This window comes from Chiloscyllium punctatum, chromosome 12 (genome assembly GCF_047496795.1).
Source record: "Chiloscyllium punctatum isolate Juve2018m chromosome 12, sChiPun1.3, whole genome shotgun sequence".
NCBI lineage: Eukaryota > Metazoa > Chordata > Chondrichthyes > Orectolobiformes > Hemiscylliidae > Chiloscyllium > Chiloscyllium punctatum.
This window is the reverse complement of record NC_092750.1, coordinates 36,978,647-37,005,670: the sequence shown is the minus strand read 5'-3', so window position 1 is coordinate 37,005,670 and position 27,024 is coordinate 36,978,647. Positions and strand designations below refer to the sequence as shown.

General features: G+C 40.9%; 1 protein-coding gene across 30 annotated transcripts in view; it reads right to left on the bottom strand.

Annotated features, from left to right (window-relative positions):
- The window catches only part of slmapa (sarcolemma associated protein a), a 269,091-nt gene that overhangs the window by 103,648 nt on the left and 138,419 nt on the right, over positions 1-27,024 (bottom strand). For 17 of the 30 annotated variants that reach the window (XM_072582350.1, XM_072582348.1, XM_072582347.1 and 14 more), the window contains one exon: positions 5,200-5,256. The exons of the other annotated variants lie outside the window; for them this stretch is intronic. In XM_072582350.1, the coding sequence (XP_072438451.1) occupies positions 5,200-5,256 (57 nt within the window). The remainder of the gene's footprint in view (positions 1-5,199; positions 5,257-27,024) is intronic. 30 annotated transcript variants of the gene reach the window in all.

Sequence of the window (27,024 nt, the reverse complement as noted above, 5' to 3'; positions counted from 1 at the left end):
GGAGTTTGATGAAATATTCTTCACCTTCTTGAATGGGTGAAGCTCCAACAACACTCAAGAAACATGGCACAATCAAGGAAAAAACATCCCGCTTGACTGGCGATCGGTCTAGTACCTTCAATATTCACTCTCTTCACTACCAACACAGTGACAGCAGTGCATATCATCCACAAGATGTACTGCAGTAGCTCACAAACTCTCGTTCAATGGGATGCGTTCAATGACCATACATTTACCCACATTAAACTGCATCTGCCATGCATCTGACCACTCACCTAACCTGTCCAGGTCACCCTGTAATCTCCTAACATCCTCCTCACATTTTACCCTGCCACTCAGTTTAGTATCATCAGCAAATTTGCCAATGTTATTACTAATATCATCTTCTATATCATTAACATATATTGTAAAAAGTCATGCAAAAAGAATTAGTGAATAGAAAGGTGGTGCTGTTACCCCTGAAATTCATGGAAAAGACCAAGATAGGTGGGGGCTTCATGCGTAACTTAACAGAGAAGAACACAAATTAGACTACAAGCAGAATTAACCAGACTATGAGCTGAGGTAGCCGATGGCCTAATAGTACACACGTAATGTTCTGGGTGGGGAGCTGGGTTCAAATCTTGCCATGGCAGATGGTGGAATTTGAATTCAATAAATATCTGGATTTAAGAATAGAATGGCCATTAATCTATTGTCGATTGCCAGGAAAAACTCATCTGGTTCACTAATGTCCTTTAGGGAAAGAAACAGCCATCCCTTACGTGGTCTGGCCTACATGTGACTCCAGACCCACAGTAATGTGGTTGATTCTTAACAATTAGGGATGGACAATAAATGCTGGCTTAGCCAGCGCTGCCCTCATCCCATGAACGATAAAAAAACATTGCATTTAACTGGCTTGAAAGAGAAACATCTGCGAATTAGTAAAGCAGTTTTGGCCTCATTATCACTGGTTCTTACCCGGCCATTATGTTGGCCAGATTCAAGCCATGGCATGCAACACTGTGCGAGCAAATGGGTTCTTACATTTTGAGGAATATAAACAATATAGCAACATACCAAATAAATTTCACAGGCCATTGATCTTTTGTGCCTAGCGCCAGAATTTATTTTTTTCTCAATGAACATTAGTTCCTGTTCAATGAATTCCTTTATTTAATATTTATTTTTGCAAATTAGCTTTTTCTATTGCGACTGTAAGAGACACCATCTCACTTTAAATTTCATAGCTTTTTCCTAAAACTGCAAAATTGTACATCTTGATAAATCAGAGGAATTAGCGTTATTTGCACATGAGTCACAGAATTGTCACATGCGAGTACACAAAGTAATTCGATATACAACTGTATTTTCGCCTTTGCTGTAATGTTGTTAGAATATAAAACTACAGACTCTTACTGCAATTACACAGAACCTTGGTGAGATTGGAGTTTTGATCCCTTTCTCTAAGGAAAGATATACAGTACTGGTCTTAGAGATTGTGTAATCCCGAGCTGACAGGGATATCCTCTGAAAAGGGAGACAGTCAAACTGGCCAACGTTCTCTGGCATTTAGAAGAATGAGAGTTGATGTCATTAAATTGTATAAAATTCTTATCAGATTTACAGGGTAGATGCTGAGCAATTGCTTTCCTAGTTAGCAATCTAATCTTAGGGGGGTCATAGATTCAGGTTAAGAGTTGACCATTTAGGACTGAGATCCAGGACACTTTCTTGACTCAGAGGGCTGTAAGTCTGAAGATCATTACCACATAGGGCTGTGGACATTCAGTCGTTGAGCATACTCAAGTCTGATATCAGCAGAAACAAAAATAGAACAATGAGTAGTCAGATGGATTTCAATGGTAAGGTTTTGTTTGGCAAACATGGATGGAATTTTGAAGAAGTAACAGAGGACAGACAAGAGTAACACAAATGTAATTTACCTAGATTTTCAAAAGGCCTTCAATAAAGATTGCTTTTTTTATTATGGCGTTGATATGCCTTCATATTAGATTGATGAATAAGATCAGAGAATGTGAAATTTGGGTTAAGGAGTAGAATGGCTTGCTAGATTAGATTAGATTACTTACAGTGTGGAAACAGGCCCTTCGGCCCAACAAGTCCACACCGACACGCAACCCACCCAGACCCATTCCCCTACATTTACCTCTTCACCTAACACGATGGGCAATTTAGTATGGCCAATTCACCTAACCTGCACATTTTTGGATTGTGGGAGGAAACCGGAGCACCCGGAGGAAACCCACACGGACACGGGGAGAATGTGCAAACTCCACACAGACAGTGGCCCGAGGCGGGAATTGAACCCGGGTCTCTGGTGCTGTGAGGCAGCAGTGCTAACCACTGGGCCACCGTGCCACCCAAAGATCTACATTAGAAAGTTAAATTAAGGGTAACCGTTCAGAGTGCCACAAGCATCAGCTCTGGAGATACTGCCATGCATAATTTAGACCTTGTAATCAAAAAGAAAATTTCAAAATTTGCAAGTGAGACCAAATTACAGGGGTGTTGGCAAGAATGAGGGAGAAATGGGACATAGTCAAGACTGATGAGTGCTGTCACATATAACAAGGAGATATTGACAAAACCAGCAGAAAAATCAAATTTTTTGCAACATGGTGAAAATAAGAGGTTGCCAAATTACTTAGAGAATACTGCAATAATTTAAAAGGGATAAAGGATCAAAGGAATCTTGGGAGTACAAAATGCATAAATCATGAATAGCAACATAAAGTCATCAACGCCATAATAAAAAAAAAATCAAAGCAAGCACCTGGGTTCATTTCGAAAGGAATAAAATTGCAAAAAAAAAGCAAACTAAAATTGTATCGAACCTTGGTCAGACTACACCTGGAGCAATGGGAATAATCTGGTCACTTTAAGAAAAATTACGAAGATGAACACAGATGGCGAAAATAAAATTTATAAAGGATGAACTGAAATGGATGAACAGGCTGGGTCTCTTTTTTTTTTCCTGGAAACGTTAAGAGGTGTTCTAAGGAGGCTTGAATTGGAGAGATTTGTAACGAGGTCAACCAGGTGGACCTCAAAATGTGAGGTCCCTGATTGTGTCGGTGGTAGGCGGCATTTGCTATGGAACGAAAACTGAACTGCACCAGCCTTATAAATACTAAATACAAGAGCAGGTCAGAGACTAGGTACTCTAGTGAGAAGCTCATCTTCTAACTGCCTGAAGTCTATCCGCCATTTAAAATGCACAAACCAGAAGTATAAGGAATACTCTCCACTTGCCCACATAATTGCAACATACAAAGAGGTAATCATCATACATATAAAAATGACCAGCTTGACCTTGATAAATACCTATTTACCTTGTACATTCATTCTGTCCATTAATGATGCACAGTGGCAACATTTACAAGATGCATTGCAGCAACCCATCAAGACTATTTTCAATAGCAAACTCCAACTGTAACTTCTACTAGCTAGAAAGACAAAGGCAGCAGATAGATGTACAGATCACGACCTGGAAATTCCCCTTCAACTCACACTCCATCACTGTAGTTGGGTCAAAATCCTGGAACTTCCAGTTACAACAGTGTAACTAGTGACTGTTGACTGCAGTGGTTCAACTTTTCAATGGCAGTTAGGGATGGGCAACAACACTGGTCCAGACAACAATACCAACATCCCATGAATGAATATCAAAAGAAAATCCTGTGACAGAATTTTGGACACTAAAGGAATCAAAGGATATGGAGATATGACAGAAAATGAAATTGAGGTAGAAGCTAAACTGTAATTTTATTGAATAGAGCACCATAGAGTCATAGAGATGTACAGCATGGAAACAGACCCTTCGGTCCAACCCGTCCATGCTGACCAAATATCCCAACCCAATCTAGTCCCACCTGCCAGCACCCAGCCCATATTATTCCAAACCCTTCCTATTCATATACCTATCCAGATGCCTTTTAAATGTTGCAATTGTACCAGCCTCCACCACTTCCTCCGGCAGCTCATTCCATACACGTACTACCCTCTGTGTGAAAAAGTTGCCCCTTAGGTCTCTCTTATATCTTTCCCCTCTCATCCTAAACCTATGCCGTCTAGTTCTGGACTCCCCCACCCCAGGTAAGATATTTTGTCTATTTATCCTATCCATGCCCCTCATGATTTTGTAGACCTCTATGGTCAACCCTCAGCTTCCAATGCGCCAGGGAAAAACAGCCCCAGCCTATTCAACCTCTCCTACAGTTCAAATCCTCCAACTCTGGCAGCATCCTTGTAAATCTTTTGTGAACCCTTTCAAGTTTCACAACATCTTTCCGATAGGAAGGAGACCAGAATTGCATGCCATATTCCAACAGTGGCCTAACCAATGCCCTGTACAGCCGCAACATGACCAAATTTAGAGATGTGGACAAGATAAGGATTTTGTTGCATGCTTCTATGGGCAACATTATGTCATCTAGTGTACAAACAATTCAGGGAATTGGACATGTATTTGAACACCAGCTACTCAGCAATCGAATTGGAACTGTAATTTGATCCAGTTAGTGGCAAGGAAGCTGAAAGAAGGCATTGGTCTGTTTGACAGATTTATGGTACACTGGGGACCCTCAGCATTTAGACAATACATAGTACCGATAATCCGCATACCACCAACCTTTCCCATATTTCAGGCCAACACTCCCTGCACACAATGCATAAAGTCAATACATTTTCCTGGCCTGTACTTAAGGATGACTATCATGTGAGATATGCAAGCCTTTTTGACCAGGAAGTGCCGAATGCATGATCCTGTCTGTCTTTCTCCAAATATATCAACTATCAAGAATACTTGTGACTAGCTTAATCAGTTTATTGTGTGTTGTACTGAGCTTCTGCCCATGTCTTGGGCACAATTGAATGAGTGAGCAACAAACCAGCAAAAGACATGTAGGAGGGCCACTCTCCGAGCTAAATTGTTTCAGTGCATCTATGCTATCTAACTGTTAATGTACATGGTCATCCAGAATAAAGCTTCTACTCAATTGTTAGCAGAGTGATGGTAGGAATCAGCAATAGTCCTGGTGATATCACCTGCACAATGCTGACATGTTGGCTGATGCCAGGGAGCCCAGCAATCTCCAAAGTGTACCTGTGATAAGTCTAAGTGATACTGGGCCTCAACTGACTTCTGTTTGATATACAGAATTATTTCCCATTACTCACAAATATGCCTTTTACCTTCCATATTTGAAATCCTATTGTTCTCAGTTGTGTCCAGTGGGGCTTTCAACTTGTCTGCAATTCAAAAAGAAGTTTTGAGATATTAACTTAAAGTTTTAGTGAAATATTTTACTAAGAATATATCAGAAAAGAATGCTTGGCTGGTAACCCAAACAGGTTGTGGTGTGATGTTTTCAGTGTGTTTGAAATGGATAACAGTTCAAACATGGTTTTCATACATTTAATTTGTTTTCACCACTGACTTGGTCAAAAAAAAGTAAAGAATTGCAACATTAAAACATACATGTATTAGCATTTTCCTTTCATATATTTCAACTGTAGGTGGACAAGTAAAAAACAAGTTAAAATGGAGTCAAAAATATAATTACTTAAAACTAAAATGGCTTACAAGAAAACCCAAGTTCAGTACTCTGGTCTCCATGTAATATCAATTATCCACTCTACTTTCATTTTTGTCTCAAAGACAAACATCTACAAAGAAAGTAAGAACGTTCAATGGAATAGTTTTAGTTAATTTCAATCTTATAACAGTTATGTCAAAATGGAAGAAATTGTTAGATATTAATTTCTTTAATAATATCTTTAGCATCTGTTCTGGTGCCTCTAGTATCCTAGTTGGATATGGCACTTTCAGAAGTGGGAACCTGGGTTAATTCTCCCTCTCCTAAACTCACGGAGTGGAGCTAATTGCAGCTTCACTACTATCATGATGATGGAGGAGGTAATTCAGAAAACAAAACAGGAATTAAATTTATAAGTTTTGTGATTTCATTAATATTGTGAAATCACATCTTTCACGAGGGCAAGACAATAGGAGCAAATTAACAGAGAAGCAGCATTGTGAACTGTCATGGCTTTCCTTGCCATTGAATTTCTTCTACTTCACAACATATTAATTTTTTCAATTTCATTCAAAATATTCATTCCTTTCAGTACTGATCTATTGCTTTCTCAGGAGAAAAAAAAATGTTCGGTTGCATAAGTACTGATTCAATTAATTCATTTTCTTTCAAGTTTTCTCTTCTTCCATTTTACCACATTGACACTGATGTGAAAATAGCTCACAGCTGGTATCATCACTGTAACTTGTTGGTTAAATATTACAGTAAAAGCACTACTCAAGACCAAATCTTAAGCAGTCAACAATTCTACATTCTGCCCTTTACAATATCTAGCAACTGCTGTTGATCCACAGGTCAGGCCTATTTAAAGTGTGAAGGCCTAATTTGATAGTGTTTGAAAATTATCTAAGAAAACTACATTATGTGATCGCTACACTGCAAGTGGTAACATGATCACTAGTATTTCAGGTCAGAAAGCTCTGTACATAAGGTCAGAAATACCATCCAATGGATTCATCATTATTAAATGGAAGGTGTTGTTGATTAATAGGTTCATGGCATTGACAAAAAGCCAAAGATAAATTCTGTAAAACTGTGAAACACAAAGTCCTTTCAATTACAGTGCAGCATTGAGCACATGATAAATTTATTCTATGGAAAGCTGGCAACAAATTTCAAATTTCCCTATTAATCTTATGGGTTTAATACCTGTTTCCAAATAATACATATCATTATGCTTTAATAACAACAAACCTTCGGGATTTCTTGTAGTGCAGTGGCAGCATCCCTATCCCTGGACCACAAGGCCCAGGTTCAACCCTACCTCCAGAGGTGTGTAGTAATATCTCTGAACAGGTTGATTAGAAATATAGGTCAAATAAAAAAAAACGCAACAAACCACAGTACTAGAGAAGTCTGATTCAGCAGTTACAGCAAAATAAAAAACACATCTTTTTGCAAAGAAAGACTTTAAATCTCTCACTTCAGCAGTAAGGGCCCTCACAAGTCACATAATCACCCTAGTTGAAACAAAGCTACATTTGTTTTGTTCCATGCATTCAATACTGATAGACAGTAGAAAGTTATTTGAATATTTACAGTACCCAGAAGAATGTATTTCTCTTTGAAGGGTCCGATAATGAATAAACGTTTTATGGACTTATTACTACCATTAGGCAGGCTAGATTAGAGAATGCCTTATTTCACAGAAATGAAGCATCTCTCTCCCTGAAAAGACTTCAGCTGTGACACAACTCTTGGGTCTTCTCTACTGTTCTGGATTTCCTCAACAGAGATGCAGATTTCATTTAAATTGGTAAAAAAAAGCTGAACCAATTTTCAATAAGTACCAGGAGAAAAAAATAAACTCTATAAATCACTAAACATGTTCTATTTATTGTCATTACATTTAATAGGAAAGAAGGTAACGACATTTTGACAAATAAACTGCCTTCAGAAAAAAACTACTGAAATTAAATTCATCCACCAATAAGATGCACAAGTTAGCAATTCAGTTAGATACATCACTATGCCTGTAAAGTTGAACTCAACTACTTTTTCAAGCAAATGATAATGACCTTCCCCCTCCCATACAAATATACAGGTACGGAGAAAACAAAGACTGCAGATGCTGGCGATCAGAGTCAGAGTGTGGAGCTGGAAAAGTACAGCTGTTCAGGCAGCATCCAAGGAGCAGGAGAATCGACATTTCAGGCATAAGCAGGAATGCAATCCTAAGGATTTGCAAAAATGCAACAGAAAAAAGCTTTGAATTATAGTGTTTATCCCATAGATAAAACTTCTAAAAACGCCATTAGTTTATGCATTATGGAGATAGACATGACTTCTCATGTAGTTCAGCTAGTCATTTAGGTAATCGCGCACTATACTCTGCTCAAGGCTAATGATGACATAAATGTAAAAGAAGCATTTTTTTCTAAATGGAGAGAGATTACAGAAATTGGAGGTGAAGAGGGATCTGGGTGTTGAAGAGCTTGAACCATAATAAGTAAGTAAAGCAAGTAATTAGGAAAGCTAATAGGAGCGAACGGTTTATTGCAAAAGGATTTAAATACAAACGCATGGAGGTTATGCTTCAGGAATATCGGGTATAAAGATTACTAGACTGATACCTGGAATGGGTGGATTGCCTTTTGAAGAAATCTTGGAAAGATTAGGCTTGTGTTTTCAGTTCAGAAGAGTCAGGGGCAACTTTGTTTGAAACATGAAATTCCCAAATGTGTTGCCCAAATGTGACCCTACTTCAAGAGGGTCACTGACATCAAAACTGACATCATCCTCACTGAGAACTGACAGAACAAGTGCTTGTTAGAATGGGTGTATGGCTGTTGTGATGTGGATCTGAACTTCATGGAGGCCAGTGCTGCCTTAGATCTCACAACACCGAATCTTTGAGCTTGTACATCACTTGGGGTCCCGACTCCCATTTTGGAAAGCCCCAACTTAAAGATATGCATATATGTAGAATATATTTGCTCTAAGAGCTTTTAATATCAATGCTCAGAATTTTAATTGATAGGTATGGATAACTGTGGAGGAAACATTGCTTCATTTATAGAATGTTTAAAATTATCCATGTATGTTTATGACAGACAAGGTTCATGAAAAATACTGTCACCCAGCAAGCTCTAAGTATTTTCGGAAGAATGCACTTCAAACTATGAAATGCTCAGTGGAGGACAAACACACTGTTCAGGACCAGGCATCCAAGGCAACATTACTAAAATAACAAATATCAAAGACTCTGATGACTGGGGAAGCCAACGTTCACTTGCAGAAATAAATTATTCCAGGTATGCAATACCAACATCATGCACTTCGAGATTAGTGATAAACAATAGGATGGAGCTGCTTCTATTATGCCACAGCACATATTGCTAAAATAATGAGGAGTTGGGAGAGAAAGCTGGAAAGCAAATTTTGGACAGGTAACCGAGTACTAATAACAGGGGATTTCAATTAGCCAAATATATACAGGGGAAAGATAAAGGTGGAAAGGACAATGACAGCAAAGAGCTTCTAAAATATATCCAAGATAACCTTATTAATCAATGGCCAGGCTTAACTTTTTGCTTTAAGTATGGGGGCTGGAGTCTTTTTATAGTCACTTGGACAGTAGTATGTTAATTAAATTCAGAACTGGAGATGTGAAGAAGGGTCACTGGACCTGAAATCTTAACTCTGATTTCTCTCCACAGATTGTGCCAGACCTGTTGAGCTTTTCCAGCAATTTCTGTTTTTGCTTAGTAAAGGCACATTGTGTTTAACTAATTTGCATATGTATGTACATTAGCTCGCTGAGCTGGAATGTTTGTTTTCAGATGGTTCATCGCCATGACTAGGTAACATCATCAGTAAGTGTCTCTGGCTTTGATAAGCTAATGATGATAATGATGTGGGTTGTTTAACTGATGTGTACACATAGATTTCCAAAATGTGGGACATAAGACATCTATCCAACAATTTGGAAAATTGCCCAGATATATACTGTCTACAAAAAGCAAGACAAATCAAATCTGACAAGTTATTGCTTTATCAGCTGATGCTTAATCATCAGTAAAATGATGGAAGTAGTGGGAGACAATGCAACTAAGAGGCAAAGGCTATTTGCAAAAGAATAACTTGCTCACTGCTACTCAGCTTGGGTTCCACCAAGGCCACTTGGCTTCTGAACTCATTGCAGCCTTTGCCTAAACATGTATAGAAGAGCTGAACTCTGGAGGTGAGGCGAGAGTGAGTGTACTTGTTACCAAAGCAGCCTTTGACTGAGGAGGCTATCAAGGAGCCAGAGTAAAACTGGACTCAATGGCAACCTGGGTAAAACTCTATGTTGGTTGCAGTCATACCTAGAAGAAAAATGCCTGTGGTTTTTGGAGGTTGTCATCTCAGTGCAATGACATCATGGCTGGAATTCCTCAGGGTAGATACATTCTAAGTGACCTGTTCAGAGATGTTTTTACACACTTTTGAAGCAGGTGGAACATTAACCTGGCTCAGAAGTACAGACAGTACCACAGTGCCAAAATAGTATTTTTCAACAATCACATATAATTTCATTACAACCAAATGTGATCAATTGATTATGAATCCTACCAGTTGCTATGACTGGATTTGAACCCACTAGTTGGGACTCTGGGTTACCAGATCAGCCACATTACTGCTATGCCATCCTCTTCCCCGAATTCCTCAGGTTAAATGACCACGGCCCAACTATCTTCAATTGCTTCATCAACAACTTTCTCTCTACCAGAGAGGCCAGAAGTGGAGATACTTACTGATAATTGCACATTAATCAGCACCATTTGTAAAGAGTCAGTGTACATGTACAGCAAGATCTGGAAAACATCCAGCCTTGGACTTATAAGTAGCAAGTAACATTTGTGCCACTCAAGTATCAGGAAATAACCAACTCTAACAAAAGTGAATTTAACCCTCATGCCATGACATTCAATGTCATGACCAACACATAATTCCCCAGTGTCAACATCCTGTGGGTTACCATTGAGCAGAACTGAACTGGACAAAGCCATGTATCTAGATTGTAGCAGCATGAGCAGATCTGTAACTAGGAATTCTATGGCGAGTAACTCCCCTCCTGGCTTCCTAATGTCTGTCCACTATCTGGAAGGCACAAGTCAGGAGTTTGATGAAATATTCTTCACCTTCTTGAATGGGTGAAGCTCCAACAACACTCAAGAAACATGGCACAATCAAGGAAAAAACATCCCGCTTGACTGGCGATCGGTCTAGTACCTTCAATATTCACTCTCTTCACTACCAACACAGTGACAGCAGTGCATATCATCCACAAGATGTACTGCAGTAGCTCACAAACTCTCGTTCAATGGGATGGTATAACAGCACAGCACCTGTGAAGTCCCCTCCAATCCACACACTATCTTGACTTGGAGCTATGTCTCCATTATTTCATTGACACTGGTTCAAAATCCTGGAGCTCCCTAACAGCACTGTAGTTTACCTAAACGTGAAGGACTACAGTGATTTGAGAAGGTAGCTCACTACCATGTTCCCAAAACAAAATGCAGGCCGAGTCAGCGATATCCACATTTCATGAAGAAATATTGAAAAATAGAGACTGAACAACAAAATTAGATCCATCGAATAAAGGAGAAAATGTCAGTATCGCTGCAAAGTTGACTAGTGTACAGAAAACAAGAGACGGAATATTGTGGAGATGATGGCGCTCTTAGCCATTGGCTGAACAGCCAGTGAAACTCCCTTGATGTCTTGTTTAGAGAAAGCCTGCTGTACCTTATGCCACTCAGGCCATCCCATGGCAACATGATATGGGGAAATGCCAGTAGGAGCAGGACAATGGCTTGTCATGGCCTTGTCCTCTTCCAGATGCTGAGTCCCTGTGTCTTTAAACAAAAGTTGGGAGCCTGAAACAAATACATTAGCCTTTGCTTGCTGTGCTAGCTTCATGATGAGCCCCCGCCCAACACAGCAGCATTACAATGAGTCCCTTAGTGAGCAGTTGTTGTCCACATACAGCCCTCAATTGGCAATGGATTAGGAAGGCCATCCATTTAATCAGGGTGGAGTCATGTATCTAGCAGGTTTCCCAAATACCATATTCTCACCTGATTAAATGCCTCCCTACTCCCCAAATGTGCCCCAGAGGAGGGCATAACACTTTCCCCAGAAAGTGTTCTGAACAATCTTTTTCCTAAATAGTAGTGAAGTACACAGTGGGGTTTCCTAAGTAATGGTACTTAGACTGCTACTTTTCCTTATATACATTAATGGCCTCAAGTTGGCTATAAACAACATAATTTAAAATTTGCAGATGACACACATCTTGGATGTATTGCTAAACGTGAAGATGGTAGCGAAGAAGAATTATGACAGAAAAGTGGCAGATTAATTTTAATGGAATAAAATATGAAGTGATATATTTTGGTAGGAGGAACATGGTGAGGTGGGGATGAGCGTAAAATCAGAATTCTGACAGTGTGAATGTTACAAATTACTCAGGAACTTCAAGTTACTGTGGGAACATGCACTTATACATGTGTTGCATTCTGGAGCTATGAATATGATGTTAGGGGCTTTAAACTTTCTTCCCACTGCGCAACTTTATGATTGGTTAAAGGGCAGTGAGATTGTTGTTAAGACCATTCCTTTCCTTGTTATTTGTAAATTTGTAGGTGTCAGGAGTTCAATACCAACGTGTTCAGATGATAATTAGTGAGCATGATAGTCTTAAAAGTCACACAACACCAGGTTGAGGTTCAGGATGTAGGTTTGCTCGCTGAGCTAGAAGATTCGTTTTTAGACGTTTCGTCACCATACTAGATAACATCTTCAGTGAGCCTCCAAATGAAGCACCGATGGAGTAGCCCGCTTTCTATTTACATGTTTGAGTTTCCTTGGGTTACCCATCAGTAACACCACTGGTGCTTCATTCAGAAACTCACTGAAGATATTACCAAGTATAGTGGTGAAACATCTGAAAATGAACCTTCCAGCTCAGCGAGCAAACCTACATCCAGAACCTCAACATGAGCTACAAATCTTCTCAAAACCCGCTACCAGGTTATAGTCCAACAGCTGTATTTGGAAGTACAAGTTTTCGGTCTGCTGCTCCTTTATCAGGTAGCAAATGGGCAGGATCATATGACAGAATTTATAGCAAAAGATCGATGTGGTGCAGTGAACAAATCTAAGTCTTTAATCATCTCAAATGGGACTGCAGGCCTCGATTCATCAACATGTAAATCCCAGAACTTCTTTCAAGTCGCATTCCTGAGATAACTTAAGGTTTTAGAAAAAGAAAGGTGACATCTCAGTTTAGACAATGCATTAAAGGTATGAGGTTAGAGTCTATCAGTATCCCAACCTTGATTCAGACTGGTTCTTTTTCCATAGTAGGAATTGATAAAATGTCACATCTGCACACCCTCTCATAGGCACACTCACACTTTATCAAGCACGCACCCACACTCTTCCCCCCCTCCACTCACACACACTCTCTCCCCCCCTCACATACAGACACACATGCACACACACAGACACACTCTCTCCCTCACATGCACACATATATGTCTATGGGGTGAATTTGCATTTAGAGATTTGTATTTACAGATACATTCTATTGTGTTAAAGAGCACACAATCTGTAGGCAGTCAGTCCGTGTGACATTAGAAAAAGAACCAGTCTGACTCAAGGTTGGAAAACAGACAGACTCTAATCTCACACCTTTAATGCACTGTCTGAGCTGAGATGTCACCTTTCTTTTTATAAAATGTTATCTTAAATTATCTCGGGAATGTAACTTGAAAAAAGTTCTGGGATTTACATGTTGATGAATTGAGGTCTGCACTCCATTCCAGGTGATTGAAGACTTAACAGCAACCTAGGTTTGTTCAGAGCAGCGCATCAGTTGTATGACACTGTGATCTTTTGCTGTAAATTCCATGTCCTATGATCTTGCCCCACTAGCTACCTGATGAAGAAGCAGTGCTCCGAAAGCTTGTACTTCCAAATAAACCTATTGGACTATAATCTGACATTGAGTGATTTTTAACTTTGTCCACCCCATCAGACATTGGCACCTTCATATAATGAGCATGATAGTAGCAGACATCTGGAGAACAAAAGTAGAAGGACCTGGCGGTACGTATTCACAAATGTTTGAAGCTGGTACAAGTGAGAGATACTTGAGTTTGTAACTAAGGACAGTGAATATAAGAACATAGAAATCATAAAATATAAAAACAAAATATAGACAGGTAATCTTAACAAAAATTGAAAATGCACGAAATTCTCACACTGGCACCTGTGCAGAAAGAAGCAGAATTAATACTTCAAGTTGATTAATTCTCATTAGAACTGAAAAAAATGATAAGGTTTGCAGCAAGTGAAAGTTGGGAGGAGGGTGAAAAGAAAAGGGAAAGTCTTGGAAAGGCTGGAAGACAGTTAAGATTAAATGACAAAAGAGTTTATGGCACAGGACAGGGTCTGGAAACAAGTGGTGCAGACATTGCTTATCACTAGGACCTGTACCTTCAGCCAAGGATCAGGGAGTGCGTCTCTCTCTAAGGAATGGTCAATTAGAGCAGTCATTCTCAACAGGGGGCCATATGTGCCCTGGCACATTTGGAGGGGGCCATAGACTGAAAACTGTCTCAAGAGTTTATAGGGTCCCTGCTAACTGAACCAATGAAATACCTAAGCAACAACTTTCATTGGAGTCAATAGTTTCCCTCCTATTTACGATACCTTTCCAACACACAGTTTGAATTCAGCACACCTGATAAATTAATTGCTGAAGACTCTCCCACACAGCCTCACTTCTGAGTCAGTCATGATTCAATTTCAGAAGTTTTTTTTAAAAAATGTTTTGCCCAGTATGTCAGAATGTTCAAGTCTTCTTGGTGTTCAAAAATAAATGATTTTCTGTCTATCTGTTCACATTGTATCCCTAATTGAAAGTGGGGCCTGGAACCAGAGAAGAGCTCTAAGGAGCACCATGGCCAAAAAAATGGTTGAGAATCACTGAATTAGAGCAAGATCAGCTCCATATTTGACACTGCAGAGTCTGTGAGGATGAATCTTAGAATAACAGGCTATTTCTCACCCAAAGTTACAACTGATAGGTGTAGTGACTGGAACGCGGTCAGCAAATGGACTTCTTTAAATAGGAGTTCCCTGATTGGGGCTGTTAACCTGGCCCAATCAGGGAGTCCTGGTTGACAGATATACATACAGGTTCTGCTCACTCTAGGTGCCAGCTAGGAGCTAACATGGGTCAGTGTCATGTACTGTGCACATGTAAATAAAGGGTGACTTGGTTATGGAATACTGGCCTTTGTGGAGTTATTTCAATATCATCAAAAGAAAAACATGCCCCTGAAGACATTTGCTCACAATATTTGTCTTTGAATGGGGGTTAACATTTCTGGCATCACACTGCTATTTGGGAAGGGTGACCCATTCAATCCTGCCATCTAAGACTGGGCCTAGTATGTGGCAAGAATGTGTTATTTTTCTTGGGCAAATGACATTGGGGCAAATGAAAAGCACTGAATAATTCTCCTGACAGTGTGTGGACTCACACCTTTTTCGGTTATTAGGAGCCTACCTTTTCCTGAGGCACTAGATACTAAAATCTTTCAAAAGTTGAGAGATTTAGTTGAGGAATATTACAACACTAATCCTCCTCTAATTCTGAGATGCTATTGATTTTACTCAACAGTTCAAGAATCGGGGAATCCATTTCAGGATTTTTGCCAAGGTTAGGATGACTGGCAAAGGCATGTTATATTGGTTTAACCCTAAGTGAGATGTTGAGACACCGTTTAGTATGCGGGATCAATGATGTACCCATACAAAAGGACCTTGTAGCTGAAGTCCAACTGGATTTCAACAGGCACTACAGCTGGCTTTGTCATTAGAAATGTAGCAAATTGAGCTTATGAATTACAGGGTGTGCTGATGGAAATGGACACCCTCGTCAGGCTACTGAGCTTGGGGAAGGCCACTTGAGTCAATGCAATTGATTGGTCTTACCCAGGAGATGCTGAACAGGTCAGCCCATGGCAAAACCCTAAAACAAAGTGAAGCTCGATCAAATGGTTAAAATTTTCTCGAGGATCCAGGCTGGCAGGTAGTGGTGCTGCTGGTAGGTAGACTGGAGACACCAAAGCTGTCCATCTAGACCTGAACTGAGTAAGAACTCAAAGGCTGGTATAAGACCTTGGCCAGGCCAAGAACCTGTACTGGGAAACCTCTATAGATTAAGGGCACAACTTTGGTTTTAGTCTCTTATAGAAGCAACTGGATAAGTTACCATTGATTGCAGTAAAGGCTTGGGACTGTAGTAAAAAGCCCCAAGCTTAATGGGGCAAAATTGGATGAGAAAGATTCAACTTGATCGGCTCACCATTTTTTGATTAGAGTGAAGTGAAGTGAAGTGAGCGAAGGCCTAATTAAATACCTGAGCACTTTTCAGGAAGGTTGAGGGATTATCAAGGGGGCCCAAGGTTGCCATTTCTCTGGATGACATGCTAATAACCGGAAAGACAAATAAAGAGCACTTGCATTTAGAGATCTTTGGTAATGTGCTCAAATGTTTCTTCAAAGTGGTAGTACACTTTAGAAGGGAAAAATGTATTTTCCAGGTACCTCAAGTGATCTACTTCTCCCCAGCCCCATTCCCACCCCATTTATCTCTCCACCCTGGAGGTTTCCTGCCTCTATTCCTGATGAAAGGCTTTTGCCTGAAACGTCAATTTTCCTGCTCCTTGGATGCTGCCTGATCTGCTGTGCTTTTCCAGCACCACTCTGATCTAAACTCTGGTTTCCAGCATCTGCAGTCCTCACTTTTGCCTAGTTGATTGAAACCTTTCTGGACACAGTGAGCTAGGTCACCATAGAAGATGGCATATTATTATGGGAAGGAAGTCTGATTGTCCCAAGCAAAGGTCGCCATCAGATATTGACTGAACTCCACTAGGGTCTTCCAGGGGTCTCCAAAATGAAGATGTTTGCAAGACATCATGTTTGGTGGGCAAGATTGGATGCTGACATAGCTGCGCTGGTGGGGCAATGCCCAGAATAGATAAAAAGGGTAAGGATAAAAATTACGCCAGCAGCTCCCGCACATTTATGGGAATGGCCAGGTAAAATCGAGACTTGGTTACATGCCGACTATGCTGGTTCTATCATGGGCTCTATGTTTTAGACATGGTGGACACTCATTCGAAGTGGTTGGACGTGCACAGAGTTCATTTGTCAAACATGGGACGACAATTGAAAACTTGAGTATCTTCTGCAATACATGGACTCCAGAAGTGTTGGTTTCAGACAACTGGATACAGACTGTCTACATATGTTTTAATACGGAATTCAAATTCCTCATAGGATTTCCTAGAACAGAGGTAAGATTTGGGAATTGGAGGAAATTAGTTTAAATCTTTATCTGGAACATCCTGGGTGCACCACATTGTCAATCAAATGGATCGAAGGAAGGTTCTTCTCCATTTTTGAATTTTATCTGGGTGTTTTCTCATAGACACACACAGGTGGCCTGAAAACAGCTTTGCCAGGTAGATAGAGAAGCTATGTAAAAGCTGTGAACTAGCAACAGAACACCATTAGGAGTGTTTCGGATTTGGTATCACGAAGAATGCAGTGAAACTCATGCTTGTTTTGGGGAGGGCACAGTCATTGATTGTTAAAGCTAAATTCATGAGTTCACCCAGTTCGATGCTAGTGGAAGAACCCCCAAGAAATCTCTCAGATTTGACAGGAAATGAAAGAGCATCAAAATTAATTCCAAGAGCTGTGGTGCACCTGGATTTGGTTGCAGAAGTACAAGAACATTGAAGATCCAAAATAGTGTAGGAAAACTCTTGAGTATAAATAAAAGTAGGACAGTAAGTATTCTGTTGAAATTTTCATTTGACAAATATCATGTTAATTGTATTTGATTTATTTAGCACTCACCACAGAGACATGTTCGAAATTAAATTGAATTTGAAACGTTCTGGAATTATAGGCTAGCCTACGTTTCATGGAACTGTCACTGTTGATGCCTTTCAGGAAATGAAATCTGTCAATCATACCTGGTGTGATTTCTTGTGACTTCAGAACCAGAACAATGTGGCTACTCTCTCAAATGCCATATCATGCCACACAGCTCAAAGGAAATTAGGCATGGGTAGAAATGAAATCCCACAAATGAATTTTAAAAGATTACAATTTTACACTACCTGCTACAGTAAAAGCTTTTCTTAAAAAATGAAAACCAGTGATGTCATTCATTCTGTTGAGCTTAAATTTCTTTTAAAAGTTACTGCTGTCTATGAAGATAAGAGTATATCTCCCTTCGTACTGGACAAAAGTCTTGATCAAACAGAGTAGAGAAATCTGGACTCAATAATGAGTTAGACCCCCTAACAGTCAGCAGGAAATTGAGAAACAAATTAGTCAGGCGATCTCAGTTATCTGTGAGAACAATAGGGTGGTTATGGTAGGGGATTTTAACTTTCCAAACATAGACTGGGACTGCCATAGCGTTAACGGTTTAGATGGAAAGGAATTTGTTAAGCATGTACTTGAACATTTTCTGATTTAGTGTGTGGATGTACCTACTAGAGAAAGTGCAAAACTTGGGAAATAAAGCAGGGCAGGTGACTGAGGTGTCAGCGGGGGAGTACTTTGTAACCAGTGACCATAATTCTATTAGTTATAAAATAGTGATGGAAGAGAGTAGACCAGATCTAAAAGTTGAAGTTCTAAACTGGAAGAACGCTAATTTTGACAGTATTAGGCAAGAACTTTCAAAAGCTGATTGGGGGCAGATGTTCGCAGGTAAAGGGACGGCTAGAAAATGAGAAGCCTTCAGAAATGAGATGAGAGTCCAGAGACAGTATTTTGCTGTTAGGGTGAAAAGAAAAGGCTGGAAGGTGTAGGGAAGGCTGGATGACTTAAGAAATTGAGGGTTTGGTTAAGGAAAAGGAAGCACAGGTCAGGTACAGACAGGAGAGATCAAGTGAATCCTGAAGAGGGAAATCAGGAGGGCAAAAAGAGGATATGAGTAGATAGCTTTGGCAAATAGAGTTAAGGAGAATCCAAAGGATTTTTGCAAATACATTAAGGACAAAAGAGTAATTCAAAGTTTGTGAGAAGATTTGTAGCTCGGGTGCCCGTTGTTGTGCTTCTGTTCGCCGAGCTGGGAATTTGTGTTGCAGACGTTTCGTCTCCTGGCTAGGTGACATCCTCAGTGCTTGGGAGCCTCCTGTGAAGCGCTTCTGTGATGTTTCCTCTGGCATTTATAGTGGTTTGTCTCTGCCGTTTCCGGTTGTCAGTTCCAGCTGTCCGCTGCAGTGGTCGGTATATTGGGTCCAGGTCGATGTGCTTATTGATTGAATCTGTGGATGAGTGCCATGCTTCTAGGAATTCCCTGGCTGTTCTCTGTTTGGCTTGCCCTATAATAGTAATGTTGTCCCAGTCGAACTCATGTTGCTTGTCATCTGCATGTGTGGCTACTAAGGATAGCTGGTCGTGTCGTTTTGTGGCTAGTTGGTGTTCATGGATGCGGATCATTAGCTGTCTTCCTGTTTGTCCTATGTAGTGTTTTGTGCAGTCCTTGCATGGGATTTTGTACACTTTGGTTTTGCTTATGCTGGGTATCGGGTCCTTCATTCTGGTGAGTTGTTGTCTGAGAGTGGCTGTTGGTTTGTGTGCTGTTATGAGTCCTAGTGGTCGCAGTAGTCTGGCTGTCAGTTCGGAAATGCTCTTGATGTATGGTAGTGTGGGTTGCGGCATGTCCTCGTTCCTTTGTCTTTCCCTTAGGCATCTGTTGATGAAATTGCGCGGGTATCTGTTTTTGGCGAATACATTGTATAGGTGTTCTTCTTCCTCTTTTTGCAGTTCTGGTGTACTGCAGTGTGTTGTAGCCCTTTTGAACAGTGTCTTGATGCAACTCCTTTTGTGTGAGTTGGGGTGGTTGCTTTCACAGTACAGGACTTGGTCTGTGTGTGTGGCTTTCCTGTATACCTTTGTGGTGAATTCTCCGTTCGGTGTTCTCTGTACCATCACGTCTAGGAATGGGAGTTGGTTGTCCTTTTCTTCCTCTCTAGTGAATTGGATTCCTGTGAGTGTGGCATTGATGAACCGGTGTGTGTTCTCTAGTTCTGTGTTTTTAATGATTACAAAGGTGTCATCCACATATATGACCCAGAGTTTGGGTTGAATTTGCGGCAAGATTGTTTGTTCTAATCTTTGCATTACCGTTTCTGCTATGAGTCCAGAGATGGGTGAGCCCATGGGTGTGCCATTGATTTGTTCATATATTTGGTTTTTGAATGTGAAGTGTGTTGTGAGGCACAGGTCCAGTAGTTTGAGTATGCCGTCTTTGTTGATAGGTCCTGTTGTCTGTTCTGTATGTCCAGCAGGTTGGCTATTGTTTCTCTGGCTAGGGTTTTGTCGATAGAGGTGAACAGTGCCGTTACATTCACTGTTCACCTCTATCGACAAAACCTTAGCCAGAGAAACAATAGCTAAGACATGGAAGATATAGAATGTAGTGAAGTAGGTGGTGACATCTTGAAAAAATATTCATATTACAGAGGAGGAAGTGCGTGATGTCTTGAAATGCATAAAAGTGGATAAATCCCCAGGACCTCATCAGGTGTACCCTAGAACTCTGTGGGAAGCTAAGGAAGTGATTGCTGGGCGTCTTACTGAGATATTTGTATCATCGATAGTCACAGGTGGGGTTCTGGAAGACAGGAGGTTGACTCACGTGGTGCCACTGTTTAAGAAAGGTAATAAGGACAAGCCAGGGAACTACAGACCAGTAAGCCTGACGTTGGTGGTGGGTAAGTTAAAGTCATACAGTCACAGAGATGTACAGCACGGAAACAGACCCTTCGGTCCAACTCGTCCATGCCAACCAGATATTCCAACACAACGTAGTCCCACCTGCCAGCACCTGGCCCATATCCCTCCAAACCCTTCCTATTCATATACCCATCCAGATGCCTTTTAAATGTTGCAATTGTACTAATCTCCACCACTTCCTTTGGCAGCACATTCCATACACGTACCACCCTCTGTGTGAAAAAGTTGCCCCTTTAGTCCTTTTTATATCTTTCCCCCCTCACCCTAAACCTATGCCCTCTACTTCTGGACTCTCCCACCCCAGGGAAAAGATTTTGCCCATTTATCCTATCCATGCCCCTCATGATATTGTAAACCTCTACAAGGTCATCCCTCAGCCACTGACTCCAGGGAAAACAGCCCTAGCCTCTTCAACCTCTTCCTATACTTCAAATCCTCCAACCCTTGCAATATCCTTGTAAATCTTTTCTGAACCCTTTTAAGTTTCACAAGTTGTTGGAGGGAATCCTGAGGGACAGGATGCACATGTATTTGGAAAGGCAAAGACTGATTAGGGATATTCAACATGGCTTTGTGCGTGGGAAACCATGTCTCACAGACTTGATTGAGTTTTTTGAAGAAGTAACAAAGAAGATTGAGGAGTGTAGAGCAGTAGATGTGATTTTTATGGGCTTCAGTAAGGTATTCAACAAGGTTCCCCATGGGAGACTGCTTAGCAAGGTTAGATCTCATGGAATACAGGGAGAACTAGCCATTTAGATACTGAACTGGCTCAAAGGTAGAAGACAGAGGGTGGTGGTGGAGGGTTAATTTTCAGACTGGAGGCCTGTGACCAGTGGAGTGCCACAAAGATCGGTGCTGAGTCCACTACTTTTTGTCATTTATATAAGAGGTAGTTAGTAAGTTTGCAGATGACACCAAAATTGGAGGTGCAGTGGATAGTGAAGAAGTTTACCTCGGTTTACAACAGGATCTTGATCAGATGGGCCAATTGGCTGAGGAGTGGCAGATGCAGTTTAATTTAGATAAATGCGAGGTGCTGCATTTTGGGAAACAAATCTTAGCAGGACTGATACACTTAATGGTCAGGTCCTAGGGAGTGTTGCTGAACAAAGAGACCTTGGAGTGCAGGTTCATAGCTCCTTGAAAGTGGAGTCACAGGTAGATAGGATAGTGAAGAAGGCGTTTGGTATGCTTTCCTTTATTGGTCAGAGTATTGAGTACAGGAGTTGGGAGGTCATGTTGCGGCTGCACAGGACATTGGTTAGGTCACTTTTGGAATATTGCGATTCTGGTCTCCTTCCTATCGGAAGGATGTTGTGAAACTTGAAAGGGTTCAGAAAAGATTTACAAGGATGTTGCCAGGGTTGAAGTAGTTGAGCTATAGGGAGAAGTTGAATGGGCTAGGGCTGCTTTCCCTGGGGTGTCGGAGGCTGAGGGGTGATCTTAGATTAGATTAGATTCCCTACAGTGTGGAAACAGACCCTTTGGCCCAACCAGTCCACAGTGACCCTCTGAAGAGTAACCCACCCAGACCCATTTCCTTCTGACTAATGCCTAATGCACCTAACACTATGGGCAATTTAGCATGGCCAAACCACCTGACCTGCACATCTTCAGACAGTGGGAAGAAACTGGAGCACCCGGAGGAAACCCACGCAGACTCAGGGAGAATAGCATAGGAGATTGAGGGGAGGTTCTTATACAAGTGTATAAGATGATGGCAGGCATGGATAGGGGTAAATGCACTCAGTCTTTTCCCTAAGATTGGGGAATCAAGGACTAGAGAGCATCAGTTTAAGGTTAGATTGGAAAGAATAAGAGGGAACCTGAGGAGCAACCTTTTTACACAGAGGGTGGTACACATATAGAATGAGCTGCCAGCAGTGGTTGAAGCAGATACATTAACAGCAGATACATTGGACAAATACATGGATAGGAAAGGTTTTGAAGGATATGGGCCAAGTACAGGGAAATGGCGATGGACATTATGGTTAGCATGGACCAATTTAGGCCAAAGGAACCTTGCTGTTGGATTCTATCACTCTAAAGGATATTATATAATACAGAACCATTTTAGTTTACTTTACCATACAGTGCATTGTACATAATTGACTGCATGATCCCCTTTGCAAAATTATGTTGTTCCATAAAGCAGGAAAGAATAAATCTTTGACTGATTCTTAGATTCTTTGCAAAATAATGCAGGTGAACCTGAAGATCTGAAGAAAATATAGAGGGTGGATGAAGAAAATGCAGGGAATAGGATCGATTTACATTTTCAAAAGGAGAATTAAAAAAACCACAGGAACTATTCAGATAAGGAAACAATAACAGAATTAAGAAAAATGTGGCCACGGTGATTGAAACAATTGAGCCAGAAATTGGGCAAAAGGAGGTTAGTTGTTTTGGGGAAAAAAAATATGAAAAGCAGATTACTGCTTTATGGAGCAATAAGGTTATGTAGGAAAAGACTGGCTCATGAGTTGATTCAGTCACTTTTCATGAAGACAAAGAAAGCGAGAAACCAAAAAACACTTCCCGATAAATCACTGAAGCTGAGCTAATGAGAATCTGGATGCTTCAACTTGTCCTGGTGTATCCTTATCTTCCTTCTAGCATGCTTTCAGTGTTTTAAACAAGATAACAAATCATTTCAGTATATTCAGATAGGAGGTTGTTCAAAATGGAAACTGCATGAAAATTCAACTCTCACTCTTGTCCAATTCTGTCAATGTTTCAAAACAATGCCCAAATACTTGGGTAAAATTGCAGGTAGTGATAAACAGAAACCAAAACTGAGCTTTCCCCAGTGGTGAGTTGGCTTCGGGTAAGAGAATGGATCCAGAAGGGAAATTGGTGCTTTGCAAAACAATATATTTATAATAATATGCTTGTTAATCTCTGAAAGTTGTTTGCTGTCTAATTCATCCTGTGGATATTGGTCTGCTAAATAAGTGAGCATTGGATAGTGTTCATGGGTGGGAGCTACAGATAGGTTGGAGGCAATGGCAGGGGATGGTTTTGAGGGTCTCATCGCTCCTCTTGTTTGGGCAGAGTGTCTTACTACAAAGGCTTTCCCTGCCCTGCAGACAACTGGCAAATATGGTGCGAGGTGGCCTGAGAGTGCAAGTAAAATATTTAGTTCTCATTTAATCCCTGAACCACCACAAAATGATGGACTCAGTAAACATATGTGTCAATTGGATCACTAATGAGACTAATTGCCATTCTGTTGTTAGTGGCCAGGAATAATGTGTGAGCCACTTGTTCCCTCTGATTAAACCAGGGGAAGTTTGCTACTGCTGGGAGACTGATGCTGGGCCTGGCCAATATGTTTCCTGCTGTGACAGACTACATAAAATCCAACTCACATGTACAAAATAGGTTACTGTGCGACATGATGGCAATGTGACATTGTTACTCTATCTTTTCAGATGCAAGATGTAACAGGAGTGTCTCCTGAAGAAATCTTGTGGATTTGCTGCTCTACATTCTGCAGTTCGTGCATTTGCTTTAATTTACTTGTGGGAAGTGGCTATCACCAGTCCCTGGGTGCATTTGAGAAGGAGATAGCGAGTTGCTTTCTGGAATCATTGCAGTCCATGTGCTGTAGGTAGACTCATTATTCTCTGAGGGACAGAATTCAGGATTTTTACCCAGTGACAGTTAAGGAATAGTGGTACATTTCCAAGCGAGGTTGGTAAGTGGCTTGGAGGGGAACTTCCAAGCTGGTCTTCCCATTTATGTGCCCTTGTTCTTTTAGTTGGAAGTGGTCTTGGGTTTGGAAGGTGCTGTCTCAGGATCTTTAGTGAATTTCTGCAGCTCATGTTGTGCCTAGTACTGGTCTTGGTCTGCCCTCCTACACTCTTCTTTGAACCAGGGCTAATACCCTGCCTTGATGGTAATGGTTGAATGGGGGGGGGGGAGGAGAAGGTATGCTGAGCCATGAGGTCACAGATTGAATTGGAATAAAATACTGCTGCCATTGATGGCCCACAGCACCTCATGGATTAGCTCACTGAGCTTGAAGAATTATTTTCAGATGTTTTGTCATCATACTAGATAACATCATCGGTCAGAGTCTTTGGCGAGCGATGGTGGCATATCCTGCCTCTCTGTTTATCGGTCTTGGTTTTGTAAGATGGGTGATGTCATTTCTGTTTTTTTTCAGGGCAGGTAAATAGGATTCAAGTCAATGTGCTTATTGATGGAGTTCTGGTTCGAATGTCATGCCTCTCAGAATTATTGTGTGTATCTTTGTTTCACCTGTCCTCGGATATGTGCGTTATACCAGTCAAAGTGGTGTCCTTCTTTATCAATATGTATAGAAGCTAGTGACAGCGGGTGATGTCTTTTGGTGGCCAGTTGGTGTTCATGTATCCTGGTGGTAAGTTTCCTGCTAGTTTGTCCGAAGTAGTGTTTGTAACAATTCTTGCATTGTATCTTGTAAATGACATCAGTTTTGCTGGTGGTATCTAATGGATCCTTTTGGTTCTTTAGTTGCTATTAAAAGTGTGTTGATAGATTTGTGGGCTACCATGATGCCAAGGGGTTGAGTAGTCTGGAAGTCACTTCTGATATGTCTTTCATGTAAGGTAATGTGGTTATAGAATTTGATTGCGTTACGTCTGCTTGTTTGGGTTGGTTTCTGAGGAGTTGACTGATTGTGCTTATTGGGCATATGTTTTTCTTGAAAACATTGTATAGATTTTTTTTCTGCTTTTTGTAGTTCTTGGGTGCTGCAGTGTGATGTAGTCCATTGAAATTATGTCTTAATGCAGCTCCGTTCGTTTGTATTGGGGTCATTGCTTCTGAAGTATTTGGTTCGTGTGTGTTGTTTTTCTGTAGACGCTGGTTTGAAGCTCTCTGCTAACTGTACATTCAACTGTCACGTCTAGGAATGGGAGTCTGTTATAGTTCTCCACGCTTTTGTGAATTTTATGCCTGTTAGGATTTTGTTGATGGTGTTACGTTTCTTTTAAATTGTTCCATTTGTGATGACAAAGATGTCATTTCTGTAGGGGACTCAAAGTGTGGGTTGGATTGATAGGAGGGCAGCTTGTTCAAGTCTCTGCATTACAGCTTCAGCTAGGAGCCCTGATATTGGTGATCCTATAGGTGTTCCGTTGACTTATTTGTAGATTTTGTTCTTGAATGTGAAGTGGGTGATGAGACACAGGTCCACCAGCTGGAGAATGTTGTCTTTGCTGATGAAGTAGGCGCTGTCTGGTGTTTGTGGTCCTGGTTTTCCTAGAAGTGATGCCAGTTTTTCAATGGCCAGATCAATGTTAATCGATGTGAAAAGGGCTGTAACGTCAAAGGAGACCATTATTTAGTCGTCTTCTATCTTGGTGTCATTGATGGTGCTCAGGAATTCTTGGGCGGAGTGAATGGAGTGGCGTGAATTTTCAATTAGGCGTTTTTGTTTTTGGCGGAGTTTTTTGGCTAATCTGTGTGTTTGTGTGCCAGGTAGGGAGACTATGAGTCTGAGGGGGGCACCAGGTTTGTGTACTTTTGGTAATGTATAGAGGTGTGGTTTTTTGATTACTTCCAGTGCAGAAACAGGCCCTTTGGCTCAACAAGTCCATACTGCTCTCCGATGAGTAACCCACCCACATTTACCCCTGACTAATGCACCTAACACTACGGGCAATTTAGCATGGCCAATTCACCTGACCTGCATATCTTTGGACTGTGACAAGAAACCAGAGCACCCGGAGGAAACCCACGCAGACACAGGGAGAATGTGCAAACTCCACACAGACAGTCACCCAAGGCTGGAATTGAACCTTGGGACCCTGGTGCTGTGAGGCAGCAACTGAGCCACCATGCCGCCCGTGCCACCGTGGTGTGTTGGATTCATCTGGTTTCACGTTTTGGAATTTTGTCCTGTTTAATTCTCCTTATTTTTTATGTCCTGCTAGAAAGGATGAGATTCTGTTCAATAGCTGTGGGGGGGGTGGGGTGGAAAGGGGGGGTTCAGGTCTATCGCTACCTGCTGGTAAGTGCTGGTATCTACAAGCAGTGCATTCACCTTTTCAAGATAGTCATATTTTTAATTTAAAAAACCATCATGTGTCCCTTGTCTGTATGTAGGATACAATGTTTTTGTCTTTTTTTAAAGGCTTTTTAAGGCTTTATTTTCTTGAACATTAAGTGTACTTCCTTTTTAGGGCCAAATGTAAGTGCAATAGCTTATCTTATGGTCTGTGTTTCTTCTGAAAGACTGTTATTTTTTAATGTGGATTCAAATGCTGCAAGCAAGTCCAAAAACATCTCAGTGATTATGTTACATAGTATGGTGACAAAAAGATTGAAAGACCTTTAAGCTCAGCAATCTAACGTATTAGACTTATCAATCAATCTGAGGTACAAATCTTCTCAAAATTCGCTAACCTCAAGCATGCCCAATCTTGAGTTCCAAAGAGTCATAGAGATGTACAGCATGGAAACAGACCTTTCGGTCGAACTCATCCATTCTGACCACATATCTCAACCAATCTAGTCTCATGTGCTAGCACCCAGCCCAGATCTCTCAAAACCCTTCCTGTTCATACACCCATCCAGATTCCTTTTAAATGTT